At 38.4% G+C, this 27,737-nt stretch overlaps 4 protein-coding genes and 1 non-coding gene across 5 annotated transcripts; 3 read left to right on the forward strand and 2 right to left on the reverse strand.

Annotated features, from left to right (window-relative positions):
• The first annotated feature begins 206 nt into the window (after window positions 1-206).
• Window positions 207-6,890, forward strand: mxg (myxovirus (influenza virus) resistance G). Its single transcript, XM_027009093.2, has 14 exons — window positions 207-279; window positions 413-482; window positions 593-789; window positions 1,013-1,150; window positions 1,386-1,540; window positions 1,643-1,781; window positions 1,910-2,108; window positions 2,211-2,289; window positions 2,637-2,759; window positions 2,857-2,989; window positions 3,271-3,429; window positions 5,396-5,472; window positions 5,593-5,811; window positions 6,395-6,890. The coding sequence occupies exons 2-14, from the start codon at window positions 430-432 to the stop codon at window positions 6,617-6,619; spliced, it is 1,896 nt and encodes a 631-aa protein (XP_026864894.2). The 5' UTR covers window positions 207-279; window positions 413-429; the 3' UTR covers window positions 6,620-6,890.
• Window positions 6,891-7,827: 937 nt separating this feature from the next.
• Window positions 7,828-10,714, reverse strand: rpl24 (ribosomal protein L24). Its single transcript, XM_027009106.2, has 6 exons — window positions 10,671-10,714; window positions 10,468-10,543; window positions 9,833-9,943; window positions 9,467-9,603; window positions 8,518-8,581; window positions 7,828-7,950 (listed from the first exon to the last, which is right to left on the reverse strand). Exons 1-6 carry the CDS (start codon window positions 10,673-10,675, stop codon window positions 7,870-7,872), a joined length of 474 nt encoding a protein of 157 aa, XP_026864907.1. The 5' UTR covers window positions 10,676-10,714; the 3' UTR covers window positions 7,828-7,869.
• On the reverse strand, window positions 8,231-8,364 carry LOC113577708. Its single transcript, XR_003410666.1, has one exon. It is a non-coding gene; the product is annotated as a small nucleolar RNA SNORA17 (small nucleolar RNA).
• Window positions 10,715-10,894: 180 nt separating the features above from the next.
• cep97 (centrosomal protein 97) lies at window positions 10,895-16,867 on the forward strand. Its single transcript, XM_027010257.2, has 11 exons — window positions 10,895-10,957; window positions 11,537-11,682; window positions 11,826-11,984; window positions 12,064-12,165; window positions 12,328-12,441; window positions 12,548-12,714; window positions 12,965-13,129; window positions 13,364-13,512; window positions 13,985-14,642; window positions 14,813-14,888; window positions 15,483-16,867. Exons 1-11 carry the CDS (start codon window positions 10,897-10,899, stop codon window positions 15,966-15,968), a joined length of 2,283 nt encoding a protein of 760 aa, XP_026866058.2. The 5' UTR covers window positions 10,895-10,896; the 3' UTR covers window positions 15,969-16,867.
• A 996-nt stretch (window positions 16,868-17,863) lies between these two features.
• nfkbiz (nuclear factor of kappa light polypeptide gene enhancer in B-cells inhibitor, zeta) lies at window positions 17,864-24,676 on the forward strand. The gene is made up of 12 exons (XM_027009892.2): window positions 17,864-18,124; window positions 18,587-18,693; window positions 18,957-18,990; window positions 19,092-19,189; window positions 19,363-19,757; window positions 19,925-20,030; window positions 20,371-20,517; window positions 21,953-22,016; window positions 22,257-22,429; window positions 22,523-22,633; window positions 22,943-23,110; window positions 23,261-24,676. Exons 1-12 carry the CDS (start codon window positions 17,896-17,898, stop codon window positions 23,312-23,314), a joined length of 1,686 nt encoding a protein of 561 aa, XP_026865693.1. The 5' UTR covers window positions 17,864-17,895; the 3' UTR covers window positions 23,315-24,676.
• Window positions 24,677-27,737: the final 3,061 nt, after the last annotated feature.

The following is a 27,737-nucleotide window of genomic DNA, read 5'->3' on the forward strand; positions in this document are numbered from 1 at the left end:
TGAGTTGTGGCTCTGTGTTTTCTTGTTGGTCTGTCTTCCCATAACGTCTGGAAAATTCAAGCATAGCATAGATGAGTAAACCTAGGAAACTTAGGTGTTTTCACATAGTTTCACAATTAGTAATTTAGCACAGTGAGGATGCCAATATGGTCATTTTGTTGTACTTCCTTAACTATACTTCTCATTAGTGGTGGGACTGGGTGTCTACATATATAGCAATACTGATCCCTTTCACTTTATTCACATTCTTTTTGAAGTCACATTGTTGAAGACAGGCAGGTAAGTAAAAACCTGAATCCTATCATCTAGAAATTAGATCTACACATTAAAAGTGTCCATAGTCTACAATTTACAGTTGTGAGAAGCCATGAAATCACAGAAGAAAGACCAAGTCGATGTAAATTTTTTCCAGGGCTTTTTTCTTAGACAATGGAGAGTGAAGAAGGTAGTTATGAAGATATTCCCTGTCCTAGCGAAAACAGGTTTGTGTAAATTTTGTCTGATCAAGTTAACTTGCCTATTTAATTTACATCACGATTTTCTTTATTGAATTTGTCATATATAAAATTTGATAATTGTTTCATGTTCACAGTAAACCAATGGAAGGGGTATTCCATAGCCATTTAGAGGAGAGGGTTCGTCCATATATTGATCTGATTGACTCTCTAAGGCTAATTGGTATTGAGGACGACTTGGCTCTGCCGACTATAGCAGTGATTGGAGACCAAAGCTCTGGAAAAAGCTCAGTGTTAGAAGCACTGTCTGGTGTGGCATTACCCAGGGGGAGTGGTGGGTTTTTATCCTCCTTTGCAGTTTATATATGATTATAAATCAACAGGCTTTTACAAGATTTTAATACAAATGATATTTTTATACAATTCATTTTTATGAGTCAATGTTTTATCACTTAGTACTCAATTCAAGCCATTAAATATTCTCACTTCTTCGTTAAACAGACTGGAACTGTTAACATAAAGGATAATCAGATTGTATTGTCCTCTGTCCATTCTAGGTATTGTTACCAGATGTCCCCTGGAGCTGAAGCTGAGAAAGATTAGGTGTGGGATTAACTGGAGAGCTGTTATATCTTACAATGATGATTACATTGAGTTTGATGACCCTTCTATGGTGGAGGATCATGTTGAGAGAGGTTAGTACAATCTCTAAATATACTAAAATATTACTTCCTTAATTTAATGATTTAAAAGAAGAATGTGGAACTTAACATTCTTTTCAAGTTCTGCTGTGGAAATTCCATTCACACTACAATTTCTCCAATAAAACACAATTTAAATAAATACAAAATAAATTATATATAACTGATGTAAATGCTAATAATTCAGTAAAATGTTCAGTCCAAGATAAGAGTTACATCTATCCAACAGCCCAGAATATACTGGCAGGAGATGGAGTAGGGATATGTGATGATCTCATCACTCTGGAGATCATGGCCCCTGATGTGTGTGACCTCACACTGATTGATCTACCTGGGATTGCTAGAGTTCCTGTAAAAGGTCAACCTGAAGACATTGGATATCAAGTAAGAGTAAACTAAAACCTGACATTTTATTGTTGTTGTTGTTGTTGGTAATGACATTAAGACATTGTTATTTATTGTTAATTATGTCATTTTGTTGCATAGATTAAAAATCTCATACGAAAATATATTGAGAAGGACGAAACTATCAATTTGGTCGTAGTTCCATGTAATGTTGATATTGCAACAACAGAAGCACTAAAAATGGCACAAGAAGTGGATCCTGAAGGGAAAAGAACTCTGGGTAATGTATATATGTAGTAGACATAGTGGAATTCTCTGCTAAGAGCATATCAGTACCACCAATAACAATGTGCAAATTGGATATGAAAAAAAAACATTTTTATGTTGTTTTGATTATTTTTTCAACAGCTATTCTCACCAAACCAGACCTTATTGACAGAGGAACAGAAAAAAATGTTCTGGATATAGTCAGAAATCAGGTGATTCCTTTGAGCAAAGGATATGTCATTGTTAAATGCCGTGGCCAAAAACAAATTAATGACAGAATTTCTCTGGCTGATGCTACTCGTGTGGAGAGAGATTTCTTCAAACGTCATGAATTTTTCAGGTAAATTCTTATGAAGAACTCATTTGTTATTTGTGATATTTGACAAACTCATAGTTACTAAACTATAATGCCTATAAAATAGTTCCTGTTTTATGTTTACAGTTGCCTGTTGTATGAGGAGAAAGCAACTATTCAGTGCCTTGCCACCAAACTGACTCAAGATCTGGTTGATCACATTAAAGTAAGTCTTTTTCAAAAAAGCATTCTAAACTTTTGTTTTTCAAGATATTTGAAAAGATATATTGCATTTTTTTTTGTTACGTTTAGAAATGTTAAAAAGCCTTTACAAAGGAAATCATGCGACGCTTTCCATCAGACTGAGAACAATTTTCCACAGAAAAAAAAGCATTTATGTTCAATTATTCTTTACAAATGCTGCACAACAAGACACTAGTTTTTTATATTTTTAGACCAGTGTATTCCGGTCTGACACACCAGATTCAATTCTTCAGTCAAAAGACACTTTTAAAATGTGCAGATTAGGTCTAAACACAGTTGTCAGAGTTTTGCTTTTTTTTTCCATTATAGAAATCACTGCCTCTGCTCTCAGAGCAGATAAAGAAGCAGCTGTGGGATTTGAGGAAAGAGCTCAGCCAGTGTGAGGCTGGCCCACCGCTGGACTTGCAGAAGAGAAAGGCCTTCTTCATTGACGTGAGCAACCATTCCTGTTCTCAAATTCACAAACCTCTCAACCTATGCTGATAGTTTTGACCAAAGTGATTAAATCCTATGCTGGGGGTTCTTGCAGACTTTGACACGATTTAATGACAAGGTCAACCGCTTGGCGTCTGGGGAAGTGATCAACGAGTACAACTTGTTTATTCTGCTTCGGACAGAGTTCAAAAAGTGGAAAGACCATCTTGATAGCACCAAGTTATCATGTGAGTATATATCCATATGCAGAAAAGCCTTTGGGGGATGCAACCTTCATTTAGTCATTTAAAATAATCACTTAAGACCAAAGTGAAATATGTTTCAGTGCATCTTATAGGCCTGAAAGGAATATTTCAATAGTTCACATAAAGGTTTCTAGTCCTAATAGAAGAGATTGTATAAGAGAAATGGGAATCTGTTCAAAAGTTGACAAGTATCATTTTAATACCATCATGTAGGTAAAGGATTTAGTCATCCAAAGTTTCTTCTCAAACTTTATATCCAACAGACCATAAAACGGTTCAAGATGTGGTGAATGAATATGACCTGAAACACAGAGGTAGGGAGTTGCCCGGCTTCAGTGACTATCATGTGTTTGAAATGGTGGTGCAGAGACTTGTTATTGAGCTGAAGGGACCAGCCATTGACACACTCAGGGTCATAAGAGGTATGTTTACTTTACAAATGTCTACTGCAAAATATATGTAAATATTTAATGTAGTACTTAATACTTAGTTTCACTTGTGCAAAGGTTTTCATAATAGTTTTTTCAAAATGTCAAAACACTCGGAAGATTCCTATTCCTGTTGCTCTCAATTCAGTCTTTCAGAACACCAACCCAGTTATGTTCACACTAGATCAGCTTCCATCTCACCTTAGATAGGTAATTAGCACTTAATTACCTTGACCAGATCCACTGGAGGCAGTGTAAAATAAAAAGAGAAATATCTTTCTTTGAAGCAATTTAGGACAAAGTTGGAAATATCTGACTTAAGCCAAGTAAAACCTTTAGTGGTTGATAATAATATATGGCCATCAAATCTGTTTTGAATGGTAATAGTTCTCTGAGGGAAGAAATAGAATATATAGAATAGAATAAATATTTCTCAGTTCCAATACTTCTTAGCAGCAATACACTTTCATTCACTAATTCATTCATTCTTCAGTCTTGGGTCAAGTCATCATCCTCTGCCCTTCACTGGATGTTGTCCTTTCCCATTTGTTTCCCAGATGTTCCAGTCTTGTGCTCTTCTTAGCCATTTTGGTTCAAATTTGTCAAGATCATCTCACCATGGGGTATTTTGACAGCTTTGCTTGTAGTTTCTGGGGTTCCAGCTGGTTACCCTTGAGGTCCATCTGTTGTCATTCATTCTCACCATGTAGCCTGCCCAGTTTCACTTTCATATGCTAATGTATTTAAGAATGACCCAGACGCCAATCTGCTTTCACATCCACTGCACTGACTGTGCAAGGTTTGTGCAAAGTTTCTGAACCACATGTAACAATTGATAGTATGTATTGGTTGTAAACCTTTCAGGATCATGTCAAAGTTGGTCTTGAAGATGGAGTTAGGCTGAAGGCCTACCAGCACAGTTTAATTCTGTACTTCTTCTTTAGCTGGTGTTTTTGAGATGTGTTAGATATGTTAGTAGATGTAGTGGTTGGCCTGTTGGATGGTCTCATCTTCTTCTTTTTTGTTTACCATCACTTGTGTGTTCTTGAATGTCATGTGGAGGCCAACTGTTTTATTTGCATCAATGAGCATTTATAGTAGTTCTTCCAGACTGTTTGCAATAAGCAGAATGCCATCTCAAATGATTCAGATACTTCCATCTTCATTCCTCTTGAATGCCATTCTGTGTTGCAAAAGACAGATTCAAGGCATGCTGTAAATAGCTTATCACCCTGAGGGACTCCTTTCTCTAATTTGAAAGGGTTTGGAGTCTTTATGTAACCATATGAAGTCTCTGCAGTTACTGTATGTTGGAAGATGTTGGTGTAGACCACAGCAGACTGGGTCCATGCTTTGCTTGAGGGCTGTGATGACTGGTTTGATTTAGACATAATAGAACACCCGTCATTTGGAAATGACCTTGTGTGAGCTGCTTTTTTCTTAAAACTACCTTCCTGGACAATTCTTTCAATTATTTCTGTGGTGTTTCTATAAAGGTCTATTCTTTGTTTCCTAATAACAACCTAATTCATTTCTGCACTTTCATTACTTGTTAGCAACATATAATGCAGATAAAAAACAGAATAAAGCAGAAAAAGATGCATAATTTAATTGAGAACTGACTGAGTGAAAAGTAAGTAAAACAGTATAAATGTGATTTTGGGTAAACTGTTCTGCTAACACATTATAGCAAGACATAAACAAGATTTCAGTAATACAGACAGCAAGAATCTTTTTTAGAACAGAGAAAGTAATAATTTTTCAGCCTGAATAATTGAAGCACAGACCAATTAATTTCACAAAGAAAGTAATTTAATTGCAAGTGTTCAATGACACCGGGGCAAATAATAACTGATAATTAAGCTGTGTTGAACAAGTGGCAGAAAAAAAAGAGTAAGATATATTGGTGACACTATTAAGGTTGATGATCTGTATTAATGATGCTTGGAATACATTTCAGATACCATTCAGACACAATTCACTGAAGTGTGTAAAACCTGCTTCCTCAACTATCCCTTTCTCCAGTGTGTTGCCATGGTAAATATTTTTTAAGATGCCAAGAAAAATAATTCTGAAAGTGTGTTTACCACTTTATTTGGGCATAACGTGTTGCTATTTTCTGCCACTTTATGTATTTCCTTCCTGCTTATACCCCAGAACAAGATAGACAACATTCAGTCAAAGCAAGAAGCAAAGGTAGAGCAAAGGATTTGGGAGCAGTTTGAAATGGAGCAACTGGTTTACACTCAAGACGGCATCTACTTCAAAACCCTCAATGACATGCATCCTGGAGAACCACAGAGAGTTTCTGAAGATAGTCATGCTGAGCTTGACAGCAGGAACAAGTATCCCGAAATGTTGCGGGCTTATTACGAGGTATACTTGAGTAGGTTCAGCATTATCATGGTCAAATGCTCTCAGTGATAAGGTTCCTTAAATGTTGTGAAGCTTTGCATGTATGAAGGACTGCTCTAGCATTGCAATGCCATTTTTTGGTCACAAACGTTATAGTTAATATTCATTCATAATGTACCAAAAACACTTTTAAGAGTTATATTTTAGTTCATTTATTCACCACAAAATAAATGTAGCTACTAGAGCTACATTTTGACTGGGATATAATATAAATATAAATTCACCCAATGCTGGAATCAGGACCATTGTAACTTTATGATTGTTTTAAATATTAGTGTTTTGTAGAGATAGTCAGTCTCAGCAGTAACCATCTTGAAATGTTTGTGTGTGTGTGTGACAAACTCACCCAAGATATATTTTCTGTTGTTCCCTTTACTTATCATATTCTGTATGTAGATATTTATTTTGGGCATTGGATCCCATGCTCTGTGTCAACTGTGGTCAACACTGAAATGAGATACTGCAAAACATATCCACCAGTAGTTTGCCTGTAAGCTACCATAGTTTGTCAGTAATCAACATATGCATTTTCACTTCCTAACAGATTGTAGTGCAGCGTCTGGCCGACCAGGTACCCATGCTAATCCGATACTTCATGCTGAAGGAGTCGGCTCAGCTTCTGTGCAGTGAAATGCTGGGCTTAATGGATGGTGCCAATGTAGTGGAAGTACTGCGAGAGGAGTCAGACATCAGCAGACACCGCATTGACATGCAAAACCGTGCAGACCGTCTCACCATTGCTCAAGAGAAACTCAGTAACTTTGTTTGAAGAGAACTTGAGATCTAGGAGACCACCAACATTAAACTGTTCTTTAAATTAAACCTGAAATCAAAATGTACTTTTTTTGGTTAACCCTCACCCTTTATTATATTAAGCACAATTCATAGCTACCCAACATGCAAGTTATGGGCCTGAGGGTTCAAATATTTTACATTTTGAATTCTGGAGAACATTAGATTATACTTGAGGCATTTCACCTTTGGTGAAACACCATTGACAGAAACAGCAATTGCCTCAAATAAAAACATTTTATGATTTACTCTGCCTTCTTATTCAGTTATAAAATCAAAGTAATATTCCTCACCTAACTACTGACCATCTAGCACTGTGTAAACACTGTGTGCAAGCATACTTATCCTCTATGATAGCTTCCAAATCTGGCTGCATACTAGTTTTAAAGTGCCTGCTTTTCTAATCCAATTCAATGCAGATTTATAAAATAATGTCCCACCCATTGTTTTCCCCATTTCATTGGGAAATATATTATGTTAAAGTAAAATAGTGTCGTTTCAGAGTCACTTTAACATCTCAATTAATTAGGCTGTTTCTAACAATCTGAAGTTTTTGCCCAGTTACTAACTGCAGATCTATAGCCGTTTGATCTCCATTTACCTTTTAGACTATACAAACTGTGGTGTCAGTTTTCTTTGAAAACGGGTAGTGAAAGTGTTTGCAAAGTGCAAATTAGGTCTTGAACTGCAGTTACATAATTAACTTTGATTTATATTCTACCTCAAACGTTATGTTTTTTTTTAAAAAAGGCCAGGGTCAGGAACAGTGCAATACAGTGGAACCAAGTGTGAAACGTAACAGCAGAAAAGACCACTTCTGCTATACCACTCAATTTTCAAACTATAGCTTGGAATTTGGTCATTTTTACACTGAACTGGTACATTTTAGGCAGGCCAGTCCTCATCCTTTAGAGGTAAAATTAAGATTACCGAGATTTTTGCTCATGTTCAATTTGTGCCAAGTGAGTCTGTTGTCATAATGAATTACCACATCCAAATACTTTAGCTAGCATCTACCTAGTAGGCTACATAGTGTGCTAAAAGGTTAAACTTGCCTACAACATTTAGCATTCAGAAGACAAATGGTTTCAATTGAGTCTGATAAATACTACAGCAAGTACTTTGAGCCATTTCCTGTGGCTCTACAATACACACCAAAGGAACAAAGAAACAATAATCCCAAAGGATCGTACTGTATCATTTTTAATTACATAACAGGAGACAAAATTAACGTTTGCCACCAACACGAGGAGCGCTGACCTTCATAGGCTTGGCAATCTTCTGTTTGAGTGCAGCCTTGGCAGGGGCCTGTATGAAAAACAGAACATCATACATTCAGAAACCCCTCAGTGGTACAGGTTATAGGCTAATGAAATTAAATTCACCAAAATGTATTTTCCCATTCCTTTATTCAACACAAAGAATTGTAACTATTGCACATTTCCCCAGACATGAAATATTTAAGAAGAAACAGATGAAAGGGAAGCATGCTGTACTGCAACAGACAGCTGTTCAAACTTTCCTGTTCTACGAAGACGAAGATTAAGATCATCTTGGGGAGTAAGTCCCAACTAAGTCACAACTAAGATTTGTCGGACTATGCTGACATTATAAACCCATTGCAGAAGCGGGTACTAAGTGTAAACATAGCCCTTTGTTCTATGCCACCTCTGACACAGCAACGACAGAAGCAAGTCGCACTGTAACGCCTCTAGGGGCAGCAAAAGGCCTAACACACTGGTTAGGCATCAATTCAGAATAGCATACTGGTACACTAGCAATGAAAACTATTCACCAGATACACCATAATGCCTAGGATTATAATCAGTTAAGAGCTCATCTCCTAGTAAATAAAATAATACATTTGATTCTTACCTTGGTACTCTGAGTGGACAGCTTCTTGCTTGCCTGCTTTGCCTTCTTAGCCTCCTTAGCCGCTCTAAGGAGTAAAAACAGGGCCATTTAAACAAATGCAAGCAACGCCCAAAAGCAATCCAACGCACAACTCTTACATCCTCATCTTAGATTAACCAGGTATAAATAAATAAATATTATATACATGTATGAAACTGAGCACAGTTACCATTACAACTAGAAAAGCATGCCAATGTAGAAAGTTTAACTGGAATTGGAAGAGGAACTGGCTACTCCCATTCAAAGTGTTTTCATTTCATATCTGGGAATACTATAGGCATGCTATCCAGGATCAAAATTAGTCAAACTATGTTTCAAAACATACATACAGACTGAAGACACTGCACAGAACTATCCTAAGCATCTTAACTGACCTAATCCAAGATCAAGCGACACACCACTAATCTCATTTTAATTAAAAATCTCCAAGGCAGAACCCCCCAAACCCCAGCTCAATACCAGGCCAAGAAACAACCTGGTTACAATGTTCACCAAAGTAACTTTCCACATAATTGTCATTCAGCTTACCAATCAATTTCTAAAATAAGATATTAAGACAAACATGAACTGCACAGTCTTAGCTTACATCACTTTCTTCTTAGCCAGCAGTCTGGCTGAAGTACAGTCTTAAGCTTCCATGTCAACTTCAATCTCAGTGGTTAAGGTACTTGACTTGTAATTGGAAGGTTGCTGGTTCAAGCCCCACCACTGCCACTGAGCAAGGCCCTCAACTGCTCAAGTTGTACTCAGTCATAATTTTAAGTCGCTTTGGATAAAAAGCATAAGCTAAATGCCATAAATGTAAAATACCTAACTTTATATTAGGTTACAAAATACAAATTGCTCTCATATGACTGCTAAGTTATAGCTTCACAGTAATAAAGCTTGAAAGGAGATTTAAAACACTGACCTGATGGCCTGCTCTCTCTGGGCCTTGCGCACCTCAGGTTTCTGATTCCTCTTGGCGAGGATCTCAGCCAGAGAGGCTCCAGTGATGGCCCTTTGGAATTTAACAGCACGGCGGGTGCGTTTCTTCGTCACCTCTTCCTGAGCAGAAAATAGGCAACTCTCAGAATCACAAGGTTTCATCTGACAAACTCCTGTTACATCAGTGAATAATGTTAGTTACTCCCAAATCTGAGACCCCAGCACACAACGGTTCAAGATTGTATCTTGCACATTGGGATGCACCTAGGTATGTGTACTTATACCCATTACTTATTCATTCAAGAGCAGTCTACATCCAAGTACTATAGATTACAGCTGCCACACTTACAGACTGGCCCTTCTTGTGCTTGCGTCTATACAGAACTGTCCAGTTGATCTGCCGGGGGTTCCTTTTGGTCAGGAAAGCAGACTCGCATTTTGCATTCAGAAACTGGAACACCTGAAGTGTTAGGGCAAAATGAGATGCACAGAACCTAAGAGCAGCACTTTACAACCACACATGAAGAGACAAACATTTCAATATATTTTCACTAGATCTGGAAGAGAAAAACAAACCAGCAAGACCAACATTAGCTACCCATCATTAATAAACCAGCTAGCTAACTTTGCCAATAACTCAAGCCTCTACAGGAATTATATTAGCAAAGATACAAGACTGCTTTGTGCACTGTGCATAACACACCACATATCTAGAGTTGGTCTACAATCAGCTATACTTTCAGTGGGGCTAGTACACTTTCACCATTAGCTAACCTAGCTAGGTAACACAGGCCGATGCTTTCAATAGCGAAGATGACGACTCTAAGCTATCAGAATGAACGTAATACTGCCATGTTTTACCTCCAACAAAGAACTTTCGCAAACGCAAACATTTGTTTGCGAAACAAGTCATGACAGATAGGCTATTATTTAATAGCGTGTACATTAAGGATATACAATGTTTATGCATGAAATACCTATTACCTTTCCGTCGATTCTGGCATACCGCCGGCCGTGGCCGGGGTAAATTTTGTACCCACTGAAACTGCACAACTCAACCCTGTAAGACGGAAATAGTATGTGATTATTTAACTAACACACTTCTTACTTATTTAATGATTGTAGTTATCTATGTATTTGAAGGATTTTGAGTCAGATGTTTATGGATAACGCAACAAAGTCCTTACTTCATGGCGGCGAGTCACATAGGGAAGAGGAAAAGGAATTGTGGGTACTCGATTTATAAAGGTAGTCGTTTCGTGAAAACGTCATATTTATGCCAATGAAGCGGATTTCTGAAAATGTATTTTGACATAATGTCTTGAAAAATTGTAAAAATATATTTTTATTCGTTGCTTTATTCAACCAATCATATTCGTGAACGGTTGCCCGGTGGTGACACAAGCGGGAAGTATGGCGGCGACTGAGAAAGCTATCATACCTGATCCTATCACACAAATGTCAAACTACGAAGGTACGGTAGTAGTATTATATTTAAATCAGTACATTACATTTCTTTTTATAAAGGTTTCTCTAACTATGTACTATAAAGTAACAAATTTGGTTGCGTGTTATTTCGCGTTGAAAACCGATAACAGCGTGTGTTTCAAGCTAACGTTAGCTATCTAGCTAGCCAGCATGTTTTCTCTAATGTTGACGATTCCAAATCATTTAAATAATTTTACGTTTACCTGGCGTGTCTGCCCTCCTTGTATGGATCATGGTATGATCAGTGGATCATTAAAAAACATATTTTTTCACTCGTTTCAACTGTGCACCGTGTACATTAGCATATCTGATTAAATCTCGCATTGTGTCGTTATGAGCTTGTTTGTGAGTTTGACGGTAGCCACTGCAGTTGGAGTAAGTGCTTGACGGCATATAAAACAGCTCCTGTCAGTTCGTCGGTTGACTAAAGAGAACCAGAGAATCTGGTGGAAATTGGAAACCTATTATATATTGTTTGTATGAAATTGCATATAGCCGTGTGACACTATATAATGCTTTCTGCGTTTTGACTAACCTTAGTGGTTTGCATAATGTTGCTGTTAAGGTCCAGGTTTAGTCGACCTTTCAAGTCATGGTCTCCACAAACTGGATCCAACTTTTTCCTGTACACTGGACACCCACACCATCATTCTTGACCACAACCACATCATTAAGTTAGAGCATCTGGAGAGAAATACAGAACTTCGGCAGGTACCGGCAGTGTGTACTTAGCCCTTACCTAGTAAACTCCTTTTTTGAAACGTTGTACTTGTAAAGTACTTGTATGGCACTGCATAATTATTGGTGAAAGGTTGTCATGGACAGAACTGTTTTTAATTTTCTCCCTATTACAGCTGTCTGTCGCCTGTAATCGCTTAGTTCGCATGATGGGGGTGTCACGACTCACGGGGTTAAAAGTGTTGAACTTACCTAGCAACAGTATTGGCTACATAGAGGGACTGAAAGACCTGATGCACCTTGAGTGGCTAAACCTGGCAGGGAACAACATAAAGGTATGGACAATGACAGTCTGTTGAGGAGTGTTTTTCCTTTGAGCCTATGATTTTCTTAGATCCTTCTGTATTTTTTCAGGTCATAGAGCAGCTGAACAACTGTGTGGCTTTACAACATCTGGATCTATCTGACAACAACATTTCTAACACAGGGGACCTCTCAAAGCTCTTTGCCTTAAAGGTGGGTGAAAGAACACTTGCTGCAAAAGTTACACATTTAAAGCTTGCTGTATCACATTATATAACAATTTATCTAACATTTTTTTAAATAATACATTATAATGCAAGTGAAAGATAGGCAGGTGTAACAAGGCATAATAATGCAACGTCTCATCTTTTCCAGACACTCCTTCTCCATGGCAACATTATCACAACTCTACGTGCTGTCCCTTCCCATTTTCCTCTAAACCTCACCATTCTCTCATTGGCAGAGAATGAGATCAGAGATCTCAATGAGGCACTTACCAGCTTATTCTTTCTTATCAAGTATTGTCCATTTTGTAAGTTTGATTTAGTTCTGTGCATTTTATACCCTATATTCACTGAGGATAACTCTTTCCTAGGTGTCCTACTTGGCACCTCTTCAAAACCTTGAGCAGCTGTCCATCATGAGCAACCCATGTGTGATGTCTACACCCTCCTTACCTGGGTGTGATTATCGCCCATATGTTGTGAGCTGGTGCCTTAATCTGAAGGTGCTCGATGGATATGTGGTTTCACAGAAAGAGGGGTGAGTGGAGGAGTGCTGTTTAACACTACAGAAGCTCTCTAAACCATAGTCAAAGTCTGATCATTATGTGACATGTTTACAATTAGTTTTGTTCTTATGCTTTATTACATCATTTAAAATATTAAAAACTTTAAAATTAAGTCCATATCTAATTTTTTTTTTTTAGTTTTTATATTTTTAGGTTTTACTGTAGTGTTTTTTGCAATAGTGTGTATTGGCATATTTTACTTATTTCTATTTAAAATTCCAGACTTAAAGCAGAGTGGTTGTATAGCCAGGGCAAGGGGCGGACCTATCGTCCTGGGCAACATGTACAGCTAGTACAGTACCTGGCCGTCACATGCCCCTTGACCACTAGTCCTGCACTTCAGTCTGCCGAGGATGCTAAGCTGGAGAGGATCCTCAGCAAACAGAGGTACCCCAGGGGACCATCTTGGGGAAACTTTTAGAAATATTTAACCGGAATACCTATAGCTAAAATACCAATATGGTAAACCATGAATGAAAGCTAACATCTAGTTGCTCATTGGCATTATGTAAAGAAGAATTAAACTGACTAGGCATTTCTGATTCAGTAATTCTTCCAAGTATTTAAGTACTCAGACTCTAGCTTTATAACTCCAAGCTTCTTCCCACTGTGGTCCTGCAGGCAGCACCAGAGACAACTGCTCCAGGTAGGTCACTGTGACTCCCCGAGTCCTCCTCGCCCAACTTATCTGGATGTGGATCAGCACTGGATCGATCCAACTAAAAATGCTGTGGCCACAAGTGAAGACCTCATTGTTATCAGTCAGCCAGGTTGGGTGCCAAATTCATGTCTAATCAAAATAGATAAGATGGCAAATTCACATCTCGGCGAGCCAAGCACCATAGACTAGTATTTTGCCTGTTCTAATTCGCACAGTTCATGTCATAAAATGTTTGGTAATTGGCCAGTGTATTGAATCAGGATGTGTTAACTCAGGAAAAACACTATACAGTGTTGTGTATTTTACAAAGAAGAATTTTTCACTTGAGTGGATAATGCATTAAAAAATTAAGCATGCCCAATAGGTGAATGGGTAAGGGTATTTGTAGTATTCACTGACGATTTAAGTCTAACAACCCTGATGTGTATCAATCATTTTATCTTTCCTGATCTTCACTGGTCTGGTGTTAGAACGATGACTCAGTTTTCCTAATGTTCCCTGCAATGTCTCTGTCATAACTCTTCACTGTTAACACTGTTAACCTTCTGTCTGTTTGGTTTTGTACATTGCTTTTATGACAGAAACTCCAAAACCAGTTGTCCAGATGAACACCTGGGTGAGCAGTGCGTTCTCAACAACATATAGTTCTGTGCAAGCCAATGGTACTGGTGAGAACAGCCTGGTTTTGGAAGACATGCAAACAGATGAGGAGAAGCTCCATGGCAACCTCCTCTCCTCAGAGTCCGCCTTCCTGCCTGTGAACTCTGCTGTCCACTTGCCATCGCCCCTTGACAGCGAAGAGGAAGAGCTTGATGAGCCTGATTCATTGGCTCCGCCAAACCCTGCCCGGTCTCACACTGTGAAGGCAGACACAGAAATAAGACATAATTTTCCTGTTGATGCTGGTCCTCAGACAAATGGAGCAGACTATTCAACTTTGGATAGGTGTCAGTACTCACAAACCAATGAAAGAGTCCATTTGAAAATCGACATGGACCAGAGCAGTCTTCTTAATGGAGAGGCTGTGTTACAAAATAGCACTGAGTTAGATACTAAGCAGAAAAATTCACATGCTAAGGTGACACAATGCAACCCAGGGGAAGCCGCTGTCAAGATTCAGTCTTGGTGGAGGGGACATTGGACTCGTCAGCACCACCCACAGGCCAAAGAGGTACGCTGCGAGATTCGGCTACGCAGGATGCAAGATCACATTGTCTACCTGACAGCAGAGCTGGATAGGTAAAAATCTAGAGTTGTTTTAAAATGTCTTGTTGCTTACTGTCACTTACACTCTCAGCTACTTATTATCCCTACACTATATTCACAGCCACTGTTAAATGTGTTATAGCTTGAGAAGTTTGGATTCATGCTCTGTGTTTTCTCCTTATTTCTTGTGTATGTTGGAATAGGGTGCGGAAGCAGCAAGAAGAGGAGAAATTGCAGAGGATGGTACAGGAAGAAGCTGTGAAGTTCCTCTGGAAACAGGTACGTATGGGCATCTGCTTAGACATGGATTTTCTCTCACTCACTTGCTTTTTTCTTGTTATCTTGTTCTCTTGTTGGTCTACTGAAATATAAATCTAATACTAAGCCCATGAGTAATGGGTTTCTCTTGGCTGCAGTTAGTCAGATCAATGACTGGATAGGAAGTGTTGAAGAACTCTGGTCTAGCAACCTCAAGTTTTTGTCACTGCTGAACAAGACTTCAGTAAGAATGGGGTTAAATGAGTCTTTTTTCCTTCTATTTTTTTAAACAGTTGTTTTATTTAATCTCTGGTTCCTTTTTAAATAAAAAATAATATCAAATAAATAATTTTAGTTTTTCATAGCCTTCCTTAGTGTTTTGCTGGTGTATTGTGCCTGTTCTTAGCAAACCTCAAAACTGAATCATGCATTTGAATGTGTTAATATAGTTTTATGAGGAATTATGATGTTGCACAAGTTAAAAATAAATTAGTAAAATAAACTTTTATTATAATATTCTAAATCAGTATTCAAAATTTTAAAAAAGACAGCCGGTAAATTATTTTTTATGGCATTGTTTCTCTGTAATTCTGTTACTACTTTGTCTTTTTATAGCTTCAATCCATGCTGGAATGGCAGTCTTCAGTGAAAGAGCAGCTTAACTGTTTGTCTCCCTCAATCACCACTGTGAGCTCCAAATGTGCTGGCCCCAAAGACACAGTTCTCCCTATGCATAGTGAGCTCTCTATCCCAGAGTCGGGCTTTCATTCCCCTGGTGAGCAGCAGGGGGCACTGGAGGACAGCCTGAGCAGCACGGCCACGGGAGCTGGATCCCCTGAAACAGTGAAGTCTGCAGGAGTTGCATGTTTGCCTGGGGCACCTGCATACAGGGACAGTCATGACAGCAGCTTGCTTGAGCAGTACCTCTCGTCAGTGCAGCAACAAGTGGAAGAAGAAGCTGAGGGGGAGGAAGGGGCCTCTGACAAAACGGGGACGCCACCGTGTGTGTCTGTCCCCGCTCCACATAGAGCCTTGGAGACACCCTCCTCTCCTGATGTGGAAACTGAAAGACAGTGCCCTCTTTTGAAGGTGGAGATGTGAAAGGAAGGAAAATTGCTGTATGGGACTTTTGAATTGTCTGGAATAGATAAGATGTTAACGGCTATATGAAGGCTAGTGGACCCTTTAGTATGATTTAGGTCACAAACTTTTTAACCGGCCTTTTATTAGCTTTCATTCACTTTAACGTAATGAATTGTTTTGGAGTCAAATATGTCTTCAGGTTTCTGTCAGTATGGACATATCTTGGTTGGATTCATATAAAATATAAAACTAGCTGTGAGGACAAGATTCCTCCACTTTTATCATGATTTTAGTTGCTAAAAGCAAAGCTATCTTTCCTCTCCCTATTTTGAAATCCCTTTTGAATGTTAGCTCTTAATATAGCTGTCCTGTTAAAATAAAGAAGTGATGTAAGGATAACCTTCATTTATAGTACTAATGGCAATTGAACTAAATTTTTTGAATAGCATGGTCAGTTTCTTGACAACAGCAGCTACTGTTTTATTGTCCCAAACATAGAAGTATACCAATATATGCATAAGAAAATTCACATAAATAGCATAACTGCAAAAGACACTGGGATCCATAGCATCCTTACTACATAAGAGCGCTGTTGCTAATTTACTGCACTTAAAACATTAATTCCTCTTCAGATCTTAGTATCACAAATTCCTGTTAATGTTCAGTATCTTAGGATCCCAAAAGTTATTGATACTGATAGAGAGGATTATGTTTGCGTGTAGCCTTGTTATGAATCAGCAACTTTTGAATGCTATACATACCAAGATGCATTAAATGCTTCCAATGTAAATATTTGTATATATTTAGTTGTTTGCTAATGTATATCAACTAACAGTATTGTGTAGTATTTCAAATCCGTTTTTATTTCACATTGGTTGTTTTATGAATGCATTTTTGAGAATAAACATGTTGACAGATCTGGAAGATGGGATATGTAGGGAAAGGGGCTACTGAAATGGAATATTATGTGCACTTTATATGGGAAGGAACGATATAGATAAAGAACCTGAAGTAGGCTATAGATATCCACTTTGTGTACATCATGTTAAGGGAACACTCCTAAAACTTCATTCGAGATGTATTTTGTCTTTGTAATTTTCCACATCGAATTCTCCCTGTAAAGTCCAGGAAGTTCCCTTGAAATTTTCAGAAAATATCGCCCATGTCATGATTTGGCTTTAGTAATTTCATTTGGACTCGTTGTCACAGATCGGTTTAAATGCATTTCAAAAATGCAATAACGCTGTGCAGAGATGAAGCATCACCAGGTAGGCATATTCAGGTAATGTTGTCCTCTTAATTTAAAAATTATTTGATTATCAAACTGAAATTATTTTAGCTGTAAACGTTACATAAATGACAAGGGATCAGTGTGACTTACTTATTCAACAGCCAGTTAAATTATAATTTAAGTGTCGGGAATTTGCCCAACTGTAGCCTCGCCAGTTACCATTAGTGATTTATATAGCCTAATTGCAGCGGAAACATGGAAATTAATTTTAAGCTTTTGTTAAGTTAAAACAAAATACTAAAAAATAAATTAAGAACATTTCTTTTTTAAATAGACTATAATCCTGCCAGCAAGATAGACTACATTTTAAAACTATATTAAATAGCCGATCTCACTGTGAATAATTGGCCTTAAATTAATGCAAACAATAAGGTTCTAGCCTTTTTAGTTGATATGGTACACTCAGAAGCAAATATCGGCATTTCCTGGTACGTCACAGAAATTCCCTCAGCAAAGAAAACACGCACACGCAGAACGAATAGTCCCACCCCGTCCCACCCCCTTCTGTTTTTGATTGGTGCTCACTTCCGAGGCGGTCGGAGGCGTCATCGTTACCTGGCCTGCCAAAGAACTTGTCCTTTCGCAATCTTGCACCATTTTATTACAAGTGTCAGTACAACAGTTGAGTAGCAGTGAGTGTGCAACGTGAACAAGATGATTATTGACAGAGTTTCCGAGGGTGATTCGAGACTTCTCGACAAGGATGCAGATGTTATGACAAGTCCAGTCAACCTATGCTCATTTTATGGGTGCTCCTCTCCTGTAACGGAACCGAACTTTTCTACGGGATTCCAGTCTCCCTGGTCGCCGAATTCCGACTCTGAAAAAAGTCGAAGCAATGCGGGAAGCCCTTTCCCTATCGACGCGTTAAACAGAGTGAACGGTACGGTAATTTGATTGTAAAACAATAAATATCCTACGTAATTTAATCCGTGTTAGCCGAAACATTGAAACAGATTAAAATGATTTACTCAATATAATTTCTAAGAATATTGCTAATACTGTTAAAGAGTCATACACAAATTATTATCCTGATTTATATGTTGAAATGAAAATTATTTATGACAGATAATCGCCTATATATACGGATATACGACAGATATAGCCTATATTATGTGTTGTAAGTTTACACCCAATAAACACAAGGAATATCAGGGACGTAGGAAAACGAAAGATGAATTGTACGTTATTAATAAACTGGAGTATTATTATTATTATTATTATTATTATAAGCTGAGTTGCTCCTAGTGGTGGTGCGTTTTTCCATGGTCTTAACCTATGTAGGAAAATATGATGTTTCAGATACGAAAGAATTATTAATAGTGTGGTGTGTTTTCCTGTGAAGCTGAAGCTCCCCAAGAGGATTTACGTCAGCCGAATCGGTACCAGGGAGTGCGCGTGAAAAACACAGTCAAAGAGCTCATTATGCAGAAACGGAACAACGAAATACAGGTTGACATCGATACTTCTGAATATACTGTTGAATTAAAACTAATTTTATCTTTCTCGCTCACGACCACGTAGAGTCTTCTAAAAATAATCTTTCGTTTGGTTATTACATTTGCATACATTTGCATACTGGTTACACATCGCCAAATTGTCTTCTTTGACAGTTCCATCCATTTCTATTGAATGGCATGTCAAACGTTATAGTATATAGTCTTTTTACTTTAATAATCAAAATAATTATTCATTTGTTGTTTTGTTTTTTACAGACACATCAACAAAAAAATGAAATTGATTTCCCAGGTAAATTATTGTCCAATTATCTGTTGAAGATCCTAAGAAAATGGCAATGACAACAGTATGAAGACTCATGTATTTGATTTTGACTGTTTTTCTTTTAATAGCCTTAACTACCTTGCTTCAGGGTGCAAAAAGGCCAGCTGAGTGTCTCTCCTCTCATTCTGTCACTAAGAGGCCTGCAACAGAACAAAATAATGTCCTGGTAATTACTCATGATAGCCCCAAATATTACTTATCTTAAAATGTCATTTTTGCTCCATATTTCACATCTTCTACATTAATCTCAACTATTGCATTTGACTGATTTATTTCATGCGTAGGAGAAAACTACTTGCTTGTATTTGATTATTGTGGAATTTGCCTTCTCTCCCCTAGTCTCTGTACAACCCATGCGAGGACATCTTTAAAGAGCACAGCATATATGATGGACTTGGTGACATGTTCACCAGTGGAGAGTTGTCCATCGAGTCTGTGAAGGTACAGGGCAGTCAAATGCCAGTGTTCCCTCAACCACAGGAGGCCCAGGACCAACTGCCCACACTTTATACTACCACACCCTGCCCTCTTTACCCTGGCAGCCAGTTACCAACAGTTACAGAGAGCCCATACACATCTTCTTTGCAAGGCCTGAGCTTCCAACAAGGCTTTGGACCCTGCAGGCCTGTGGCTCCACCAGTTTCCTTCTTCCAATGGCAAATCCAACAAGAAGAGGAGAAACTGGCCAACCTGACCCCTGCAGACCTCACTTCCAGGGATGATGACGGAGACACGTGAGTTGAGAGATCCCTTAAAGTTCCAGGAAAGATGCTTTTTAGCTGAGAACCAAAGACATTGTATATGTCCTGCTATATGTCGTGAGAACCTATTTTTTCAAGGGCCAAGCAACATGATTTTAGGATGCCAATTTTGTGAGCTATAAATTCACTGTGATTTGCAGGTTCCTTCACATTGCAGTGGCCCAGGGAAGAAGAGCTCTGGCTTATGTGCTTGCCAAGAAAATGGCCAGCATTGGCATGCTTGACATGAAGGAGAATAACAATCAGGTAAGTGCTCGCTCTCATTTTACATTTATGGTATTTAGCTTTTTAGGTACAGACTATTATCCAAAAGAACTTACAGTTATGTCTGAATACAACTGGAGCAATTGATGGCTAAGGCGATGGCTAAATTGATGGCCCTTATGGTGAGGCTTGAACTGGCACCCTTCTGATTGGTGGTGAAGTACCTTAACCACTGAGAAGTCAGCATAGGTGTAATTATAACCCTTGCACTTTGTGAAACAGCTTCTTGAGTGAACTGCACACCTATGCTCGCTGTGACGCACAGTTCAGATTCTTGGATGTGAACCAGATTATACTCATGCCCGATTTTCTTTCATCCCAGAGTGCGTTCCAAGTCAGTGTGGCAGCCAATCAGCACCTGATTGCCCAAGACCTCCTTTCGCTGGGAGCCCAGGTGAACACCACAGACTGCTGGGGCCGCTCCCCACTCCATGTGTGTGCAGAAAAGGGCCACACCCTCACGCTACAGGTGAATACCCTCTCCACCACCTTCCCCCTTACTTTAGGGGGAATTAAGTCCTACCTATAGGACATTTATCTTCTTCCCATTTCTGTCGTTTTTTTCTTTATTTTATTTTCCATTTTCTTTATCTTTGAGTCTATCTATTATTTGAATTTCTTTTTTTCCTCTCCCTTGCGCTTTGTTTTTAATTTATAAATGTACATATAGCCAAATGCACAGTCCTAAATATGTGGCGTTATCACACGTTTAAAAAAAGAAGTTTTGTTTATTAAATAAATTAAACAATTATTCACACCTTGAATAAACTCACCTAGGTAAACATGCACATGGTACATTAAGGTTAAACAAACAGGGTATTCAACTTATACAAGCTTCATTTGAAAACACAGGGGCAGCTAGCCTCGGGTAATTAATTACAGTGAATTACAGTGAATGAGTAAAACTGTATAACTAAGGCTTACAAATAAGATAACACTCTATGATAAAAAATATTCACACAATATTTTTTAGCCGTCACTGTATGAAACGTGAATCTAAAAACTTCCGTTGTGCCAAACATTTGAAATTGCCTTGGTTATAAATATAAATATAACAGCAAAGTACTTCACATGATTCTACATTGTTAACCTTAAAGGTTTCAAATCTCACATATCAAATAATACCCACTCGTTGCTTATAGTGGACCCAAAGTGATTATCTGACACCAGTTATAATTAATGATAAGTTTTTCATGTGACAAACTGAAGATTACACATTAACCTATCAAGCAGTTTCAGACATTTTTCCCCCTCTTTCTCTCCCTCACTGCCCTTTACCTTATCAGACGTTTATCATATGTTTTTTTTTTTAGAACTTCCTTCTAACTAACTTGTGTACATTTCCTCAAAACTGCAGCAGGCATGTCAGTAAGAAGAAAAAATCCCCTTATCCTGCATAACTGGTTTCACAGCACAGCTCTCTATTATAAAGCTCAGAGACAAACATCTTGACAATGCTATCAACTATTAACCACTCCCAGAACTTGGCATGCAACCTTAGGCCCAATCATTAACGCTTTGTTTGTTTGCCCATTTTGATGAAAACAGCATCCACAATGCTGAGTTACCTTTGTGATAAAATACAATTAACTTGTACACAGCTGATTTGGGTCCAACTGCAATGGAACATTCTAGAACATTCTTACTTACTTTACTTTACTTTAAATCTTACTTTAAACACCTAGGTTATTCTAGGGGTTAAATAGTCATTGGAAATTTTACCTTGAAGGCTTCGTATCAAGTGCCAAACCTTTGAAAATGCCTTGCTTTCGCCATATTCCCCAATAAACACTTAGAAATACACGCATGAGATAATTCACTTTTAAGGGGTCCAAAGTGCTAGTAACATGTCCATGAGCAACAAAATAGTTTGTAAACTTCTTTGTGATTTTCTACCATTGCAGGCTATTCAAAGATCCATAGAGAACAGCAGTCAAAAGGTCAATGTGGAAGCAGTTGATTACGAGGGTAGGTAACTCCCTGTCCCCTTAGAAACCAAGACATAAATATGCAAGTACTATGCAAAGCGATATCACCAACAGCGAATGAAGTTTGTAATCTGCTGTCTAATTTTGATTAATTTGTTTACCCCCAGTAAGGTGACAGATCCAATTTAATTAATACTGTACTTGTGGTCTTTCATCTGGTCATTGTTCAATAGCGATAACTACTCAACACAGGTTTACACATTACATTTTGTTTTCTTAGGTCTTACCCCTCTGCACATTGCCATCCTCTCCCACAATGCAGTGGTGCAGGACCTGAACCATGTGTTGTCGGCACCACAGTCTCCCCAGGCTGCAGCTCAAATGCAGAGGCGCAAGTTACTGGGAGAGTGCATCAGCACCCTGCTGCTCATGGGCGCGTGCTGTGGCTCCAAGGTGAGCATCAATGGCCCGCAAACCCCCAGCGCAACCACCCCCATGGCTTCGCTGGCCAAGCTCTTCATACTCTGTGGTTCTCCACTCCTGCAGGACCGCAAAAGTGGACGGAATGCCCTACACATGGCTGCCGAGGAAGCCAACGTGGAACTTCTGCGTCTCTTCCTGGACGAGCCAAACTCTCTCTCCGTGATCAATGCCAAGGTGACACGTGAATTCCTCCAAAACTAAGCTACCTTCTACCTTCTGTGCCCTTGGGTACCTCTATACTAATAATGTCTTAGAATATTAATGCCTTCCCTACTCTAACACACTTGATTCTAGCAGTAGTCAGTCACTGACCTGAATCAGGCATGTCACAGTGCAGTAAAGCCCCAACCAAAAAGCTTTAGCTGCATCTGGCTAACTCTTCACTGCGTAGTGGACGCTAATTGGGACATGGAACTGTACAAATAGCCACAGGGTGCCTTTCATTTCGGGTTTGCATAAACCTGTGAGCTCCCTTCCATTCAGGCATACAATGGAAACACGGCACTCCACGTGGCGGCTGCGCTGCAGGGTCGGCAGGCCCAGTCGCACGCTGTGCAGCTGCTGATGAGGAAGGGGGCCGACCCCAGTGCCAGGAACCTGGAGAATGAGCAGCCTGTCCAGCTTGTGCCTGAAGGCCCCATTGGGGATCAGGTGAGCACCGGTGATGCCGTGTGCACCTAAAGGACTCTTAGCTTGTAGCTTTTACACACACACACACACACACGATAGCAATCTGTGGTGGGATCTGTGACATCTGGGGTCTAATTACACTCCACCTTTTTTTCCCCCTCACTCCTCCAGGTTCGTCGAATCCTGAAAGGCCGCAGTGCTAGTGCGCGCTTCTGCCTGCCATAGAAGGAGCTGACCCACTGAGCCTATTAGTCAGAAACACTGTCAGTCAGGCAGTCCAATCTCTGTACAGTCTCATTTGCCGGTATGAGGCAGATGTTTGTTGTTTCTATGAAACAAGATTACCATTGTTCACTACTGTGTAGTAGAAGACAAAGGAAGGTTGAGCCCAGAGCTAAATTAGCACTTATGCAGGTACACAAAAATAAAATTTAAATGGTAGGCACTTTGAATCAAGACACTGAAAAACATTAAAAGCATCTTTCTTATATTTGAGGTACAATAATGTTCATTTTCAAATTTGTTATGTGGCAATGGGCTCCAGTCAGTAAAGGTTTGATTTGTACTATAGTTTTAAATATAAAGTACTTTGTTTTGTATTTTAGGCCAGCAGGTATGTGGGTATTTGGCTTTTGTCATTGCTTTGTTTTGCTTTGTTTTTTAAAGATGAACACAGGGTATAAAGTGGGTACGAGGATGTACACCTGGTATGCAAACCTGGTATACAATGGTCATGGCTTGATGATCTACAGGATATTTTGGCACATTGCTAATTAAGACTGCTAAATAAATATTAATACTTAATAAATACACAATATCAAGCAAAGGCACACTTCTTGAAGGCTATTTGGTGAGTCACTCTTCCAATTTAGCTAAATTTATTTTCCCATTAGTAAGTTGAATTTGTCTGTTTTAGGTTTCAGTGAGTGAATGAGTGTAATGAGTTTCTATGAAGCTGGATTGGAATGCATCATCAGAAAATACAAAATCTTTTCTGGGTTAGTCAGAGCAATATTGTATATAAATATAATTGATATATGCCTAATAGTCAAAACATACTGCTTAAATATGCTTAGAATTATTGCCTTGTCTACGTGATTTTGTTTTTGTTGATGTTATTGTTGGTTGAAATCATATTTTATGTATGGTGAAGGGAATTTAAACTATGTACATGTTATGTATATGTTATAGAATATATCTACATCTATTAATCAGTATAAATAACCTAAAACATTGATTACACCACAGATGGTATTGGGAAGTATGTCTCATAGACAGATCTAAGTATCAACACTTTTTGTTTCTGGATTTTTCTTTTGATATATACAACATAGTGATTGTCACGGAACTCTTTTACATTAATACATTAATCATTAATCTTTAATAAATACTTGTTTAGGTACATTCTCTGTGTCCTTAGCCATGGTGCATAGTTTTAGATTATGTTAAAAATAGTAGATTATTAGTGGATGGTTAACACATCTTATATTCACTTGTTAACATTAAATGTAATATGGTTTTTGCTGTATCTATGTAAACACTGTTTTAAAAGTGTGCATTAAATATTTGCTATAACAAATCTTCAGAACCTGAAACACTCACTGGTGTATCAAGTTTTTGATGAGTATAGGTTCCATGTCCTTTCAGTGAAAAAAAGATTAAAATCTACTACTCAGTACAATGATGATAAAATCTACTACTCAGTACAATGATGTCCCTGCCATGAAGGCTTAAAATAACAATATGTTATGTTTGTGACAAGGAAGTCATCTCATATTCCTTTGCATGTATGTTTGGAAGTCAAGGAACTTAGCCCTCATAACCACTAGAACATGAGGATCCACCCTCTATTGACTACAACTCCCGATGAACCCTGGTTTATTTGATTACTAATGCTTCAATGAAAGCTAAACAGTAGTCCTTTTGTCATTGACACACTACTTTGGAACTTCCTTATGTAACATCACATTCACCAATACAAAAAAAAAATAGTGCAGTTAAAAGGATATTGAGCAGTTTTGGGGTGGGAGGTCTCAGCTTAGTGCACATAAAGATGGGCAGTGTATGGTCACATGAATAAGAAGTGACAGGAACCTTTCAGCCCATGTTGCTGCATTTCTGCATTCCTACTGACATACTTTACTTTATCTGAAAAATGTAAGGTCGAAAAGTATGAGCTGTTAAAAAATGAAACAGGAATAACTAAAAAAGGTTGAAATGCTTGCACCTAAAAGTTTTATATTATATAATATATAAATGGAATCGTTTTTGACACGTTGACAGTGTGTTCCCCAGCCTAGCCATTTTGGGGCAATAATATGGTAATTATAAGAATGAAAAAATGTTCATTCTGTTTATATTCTATGTGGACTCTTTCTGCTTTTTCGATAGTGTAATGGTGCTAATGTTGTTTCCCACTGATACAACTTTTTTCATCATGTTTTTATGTACACCAGGGCATGTATCAGAGATATACAAATGACAGCATGACATTTCAAATCATGTCTGAACCTCAAATTTCCATTTACAAAACAGTAAAGTGTTCAGTGTCCATGCAACAGCAATTTCAATGAACAACTCTTTATCTTTTATTAGATGTGCGCACACACATACCCCTCCAACACACACACGCACACACATACACACACACACACACACACAGTGGTGTCACAGCACCCTGAGGTCTGATATTCTTCAATAATTTGACTGCATTGCTGTATGTAAATAATGAAAGCTAAATGTTTGAGGGTTCTTGTATTATAGTGTTTTTCCTGGTACCTTATTTCAGACAAAATAGCGTATTCTGACCATGGCATTTGCATATAAAAATTAAAAAACAAATACAAACCCTGTTGACTTAACCAAGAATTTTCCATTTGATCATGAAAACAGCTGTTTAATTGCATCTGTCATGTCAAAACTCATCTCTAGATTCAGCTTAGAGATTTGCAGGGTCATTATCTAGTTTCTTGACATTTTTCAAACCATAACAAATGTCATTTGATATTTCAAGCTTCATGGCATGATTTCCATTTCCAGAAGTGCAAATTAGGTAATCAAACATTTCAGCCAGTAATGTGTTTAAAGAAGATAACGTCACAAGATTAAAAACAGCAACTGTAAGCAGTGTACCACGTAAAGTGTTCTCATATTTACTTTAGGTGAAACTGAAACTGAGAGTGTGCGGACAAGATAGTGTTTACGATGAAACTGGTGGAAGCACCCAGGTTTATGCATGCAGACCATTCACTTGACATGTATGCAGACTTTAACACAGCTACTTCAGAAATATTAGATAATCCTTTAATAACTACTCAAGAAGAGTCATTCTGAACACAGACACAGTCAATCTCCACTTTTAATTTGCTATTCAAAACTCTATTAAAGATGTTGGTGAGACTATTTATTCAATTTGGAAATGTTGGGGAAATTCCCAAATCCCTAATTCCTATAATATACAGCCAAAGGGCCGAAGGGCAAGGGGCAGGACGCACAGGCTCCAGCGTGGTGGACTAACATTTGTGAACACATTAAGACAACGGCACTCACACGTATTACAAATGAAGAACATGAAACGGTTAACATTAAACACGATAAACACGGATACATCTAACAATGACGAGAATAACATTTAATGTTACCATTAACATCAACACATTACATCCACATTAACATGTTATGTAAACAATGACCAACACTCTGCACACTTTGTCAGGTTTATATACATTTAGACAAACAAGGTGCAGGTGTGTGCAGGTGTGGTTACAAACAACCCTCCCACTGCACGTAGTGGGCCAAACCACGTGGTTGCGAGAGGCGAGCGTTCTGTGACAATTCCCCATTAAGGAATCACATACAAGGTGCTTGAGTGAGCAAAGATTGTTTAATTGACAATCCAGGACTGGGAAGCCAAGCAGGCAGCAACTCCCCACCACACATATGAAATGAACACTTCTCCACAAGATCATTGTTCCAGAATCTAGCGTGTAAAGGTAGGGAGAGTGTAGACAGTGGAACATGTCTTGTCACAACACAGTAGTAAGATTACTGTTAGTTATGGTGTGATAATGTGGGGCTATATATCATATAGAGCATTATAAAGTGATAGAAAAGCATGAAGATGAATCACTGTGTACATGTAGTTAATTTATGTGTCATGTAGCAAATGGGTAATTAGAAAAGAAAAGCGTGGTTATCCCCCTAGGTTAGTCATAGCCAAGAATGTTGTGTGGAAAAAAAACAAAACAAACAAACAAATCAAAAACATTAGATAAGCTTCCTTTCCTATTAATCCAAACCTGAATTATCATCTAACAGGGCATAGAATGATACATAAAATTGATGCTGAACCACCTTCTGTGGGTCATTGCCAGACCAGTTTCTGTGGATCATTGCTGTTTCGTGGCATTTGACATTGAAGCCTGAATCAGTTCTAGCATTAAAGGTGTAACTTATAAGCTCAGTAGATTTATGGCCGAGAACAGCCAAGTGGCTACGTTCTCTGTGAGTGATACGGGTCATAGTACTTAAGTTACATTGTGTGGGAACTCCCAGTTCTTCTTGCACTTAGTGCTTCCTGTCTCACTGGAGGTTCCTGGCAGTGATGCAGTCTCCACCCACAACCACAGTGCTACTTTTATTCTCAGGC

Source organism: Electrophorus electricus, chromosome 16 (assembly GCF_013358815.1).
Source record: "Electrophorus electricus isolate fEleEle1 chromosome 16, fEleEle1.pri, whole genome shotgun sequence".
Lineage (NCBI taxonomy): Eukaryota > Metazoa > Chordata > Actinopteri > Gymnotiformes > Gymnotidae > Electrophorus > Electrophorus electricus.

Coding starts and splice junctions, on each gene's coding strand:
- mxg (XM_027009093.2), top strand. CDS start 430: ATGGAGAGTGAAGAAGGTAGTTATGAAGATATTCCCTGTCCTAGCGAA. Junction 483..592: donor CCCTGTCCTAGCGAAAACAG/GTTTGTGTAAAT, acceptor TCATGTTCACAG/TAAACCAATGGAAGGGGTAT. Junction 5,473..5,592: donor TTCTCCAGTGTGTTGCCATG/GTAAATATTTTT, acceptor CTTATACCCCAG/AACAAGATAGACAACATTCA.
- rpl24 (XM_027009106.2), bottom strand. Junction 9,944..10,467: donor ATGCCAGAATCGACGGAAAG/GTAATAGGTATT, acceptor CTAACACTTCAG/GTGTTCCAGTTTCTGAATGC. Junction 9,604..9,832: donor AGCACAAGAAGGGCCAGTCT/GTAAGTGTGGCA, acceptor TTTTCTGCTCAG/GAAGAGGTGACGAAGAAACG.
- cep97 (XM_027010257.2), top strand. CDS start 10,897: ATGGCGGCGACTGAGAAAGCTATCATACCTGATCCTATCACACAAATG. Junction 12,166..12,327: donor CAAAGCTCTTTGCCTTAAAG/GTGGGTGAAAGA, acceptor CATCTTTTCCAG/ACACTCCTTCTCCATGGCAA. Junction 12,715..12,964: donor GTGGTTTCACAGAAAGAGGG/GTGAGTGGAGGA, acceptor TTAAAATTCCAG/ACTTAAAGCAGAGTGGTTGT.
- nfkbiz (XM_027009892.2), top strand. CDS start 17,896: ATGATTATTGACAGAGTTTCCGAGGGTGATTCGAGACTTCTCGACAAG. Junction 19,190..19,362: donor CAGAACAAAATAATGTCCTG/GTAATTACTCAT, acceptor TCTCTCCCCTAG/TCTCTGTACAACCCATGCGA. Junction 22,017..22,256: donor GGAAGCAGTTGATTACGAGG/GTAGGTAACTCC, acceptor TTGTTTTCTTAG/GTCTTACCCCTCTGCACATT.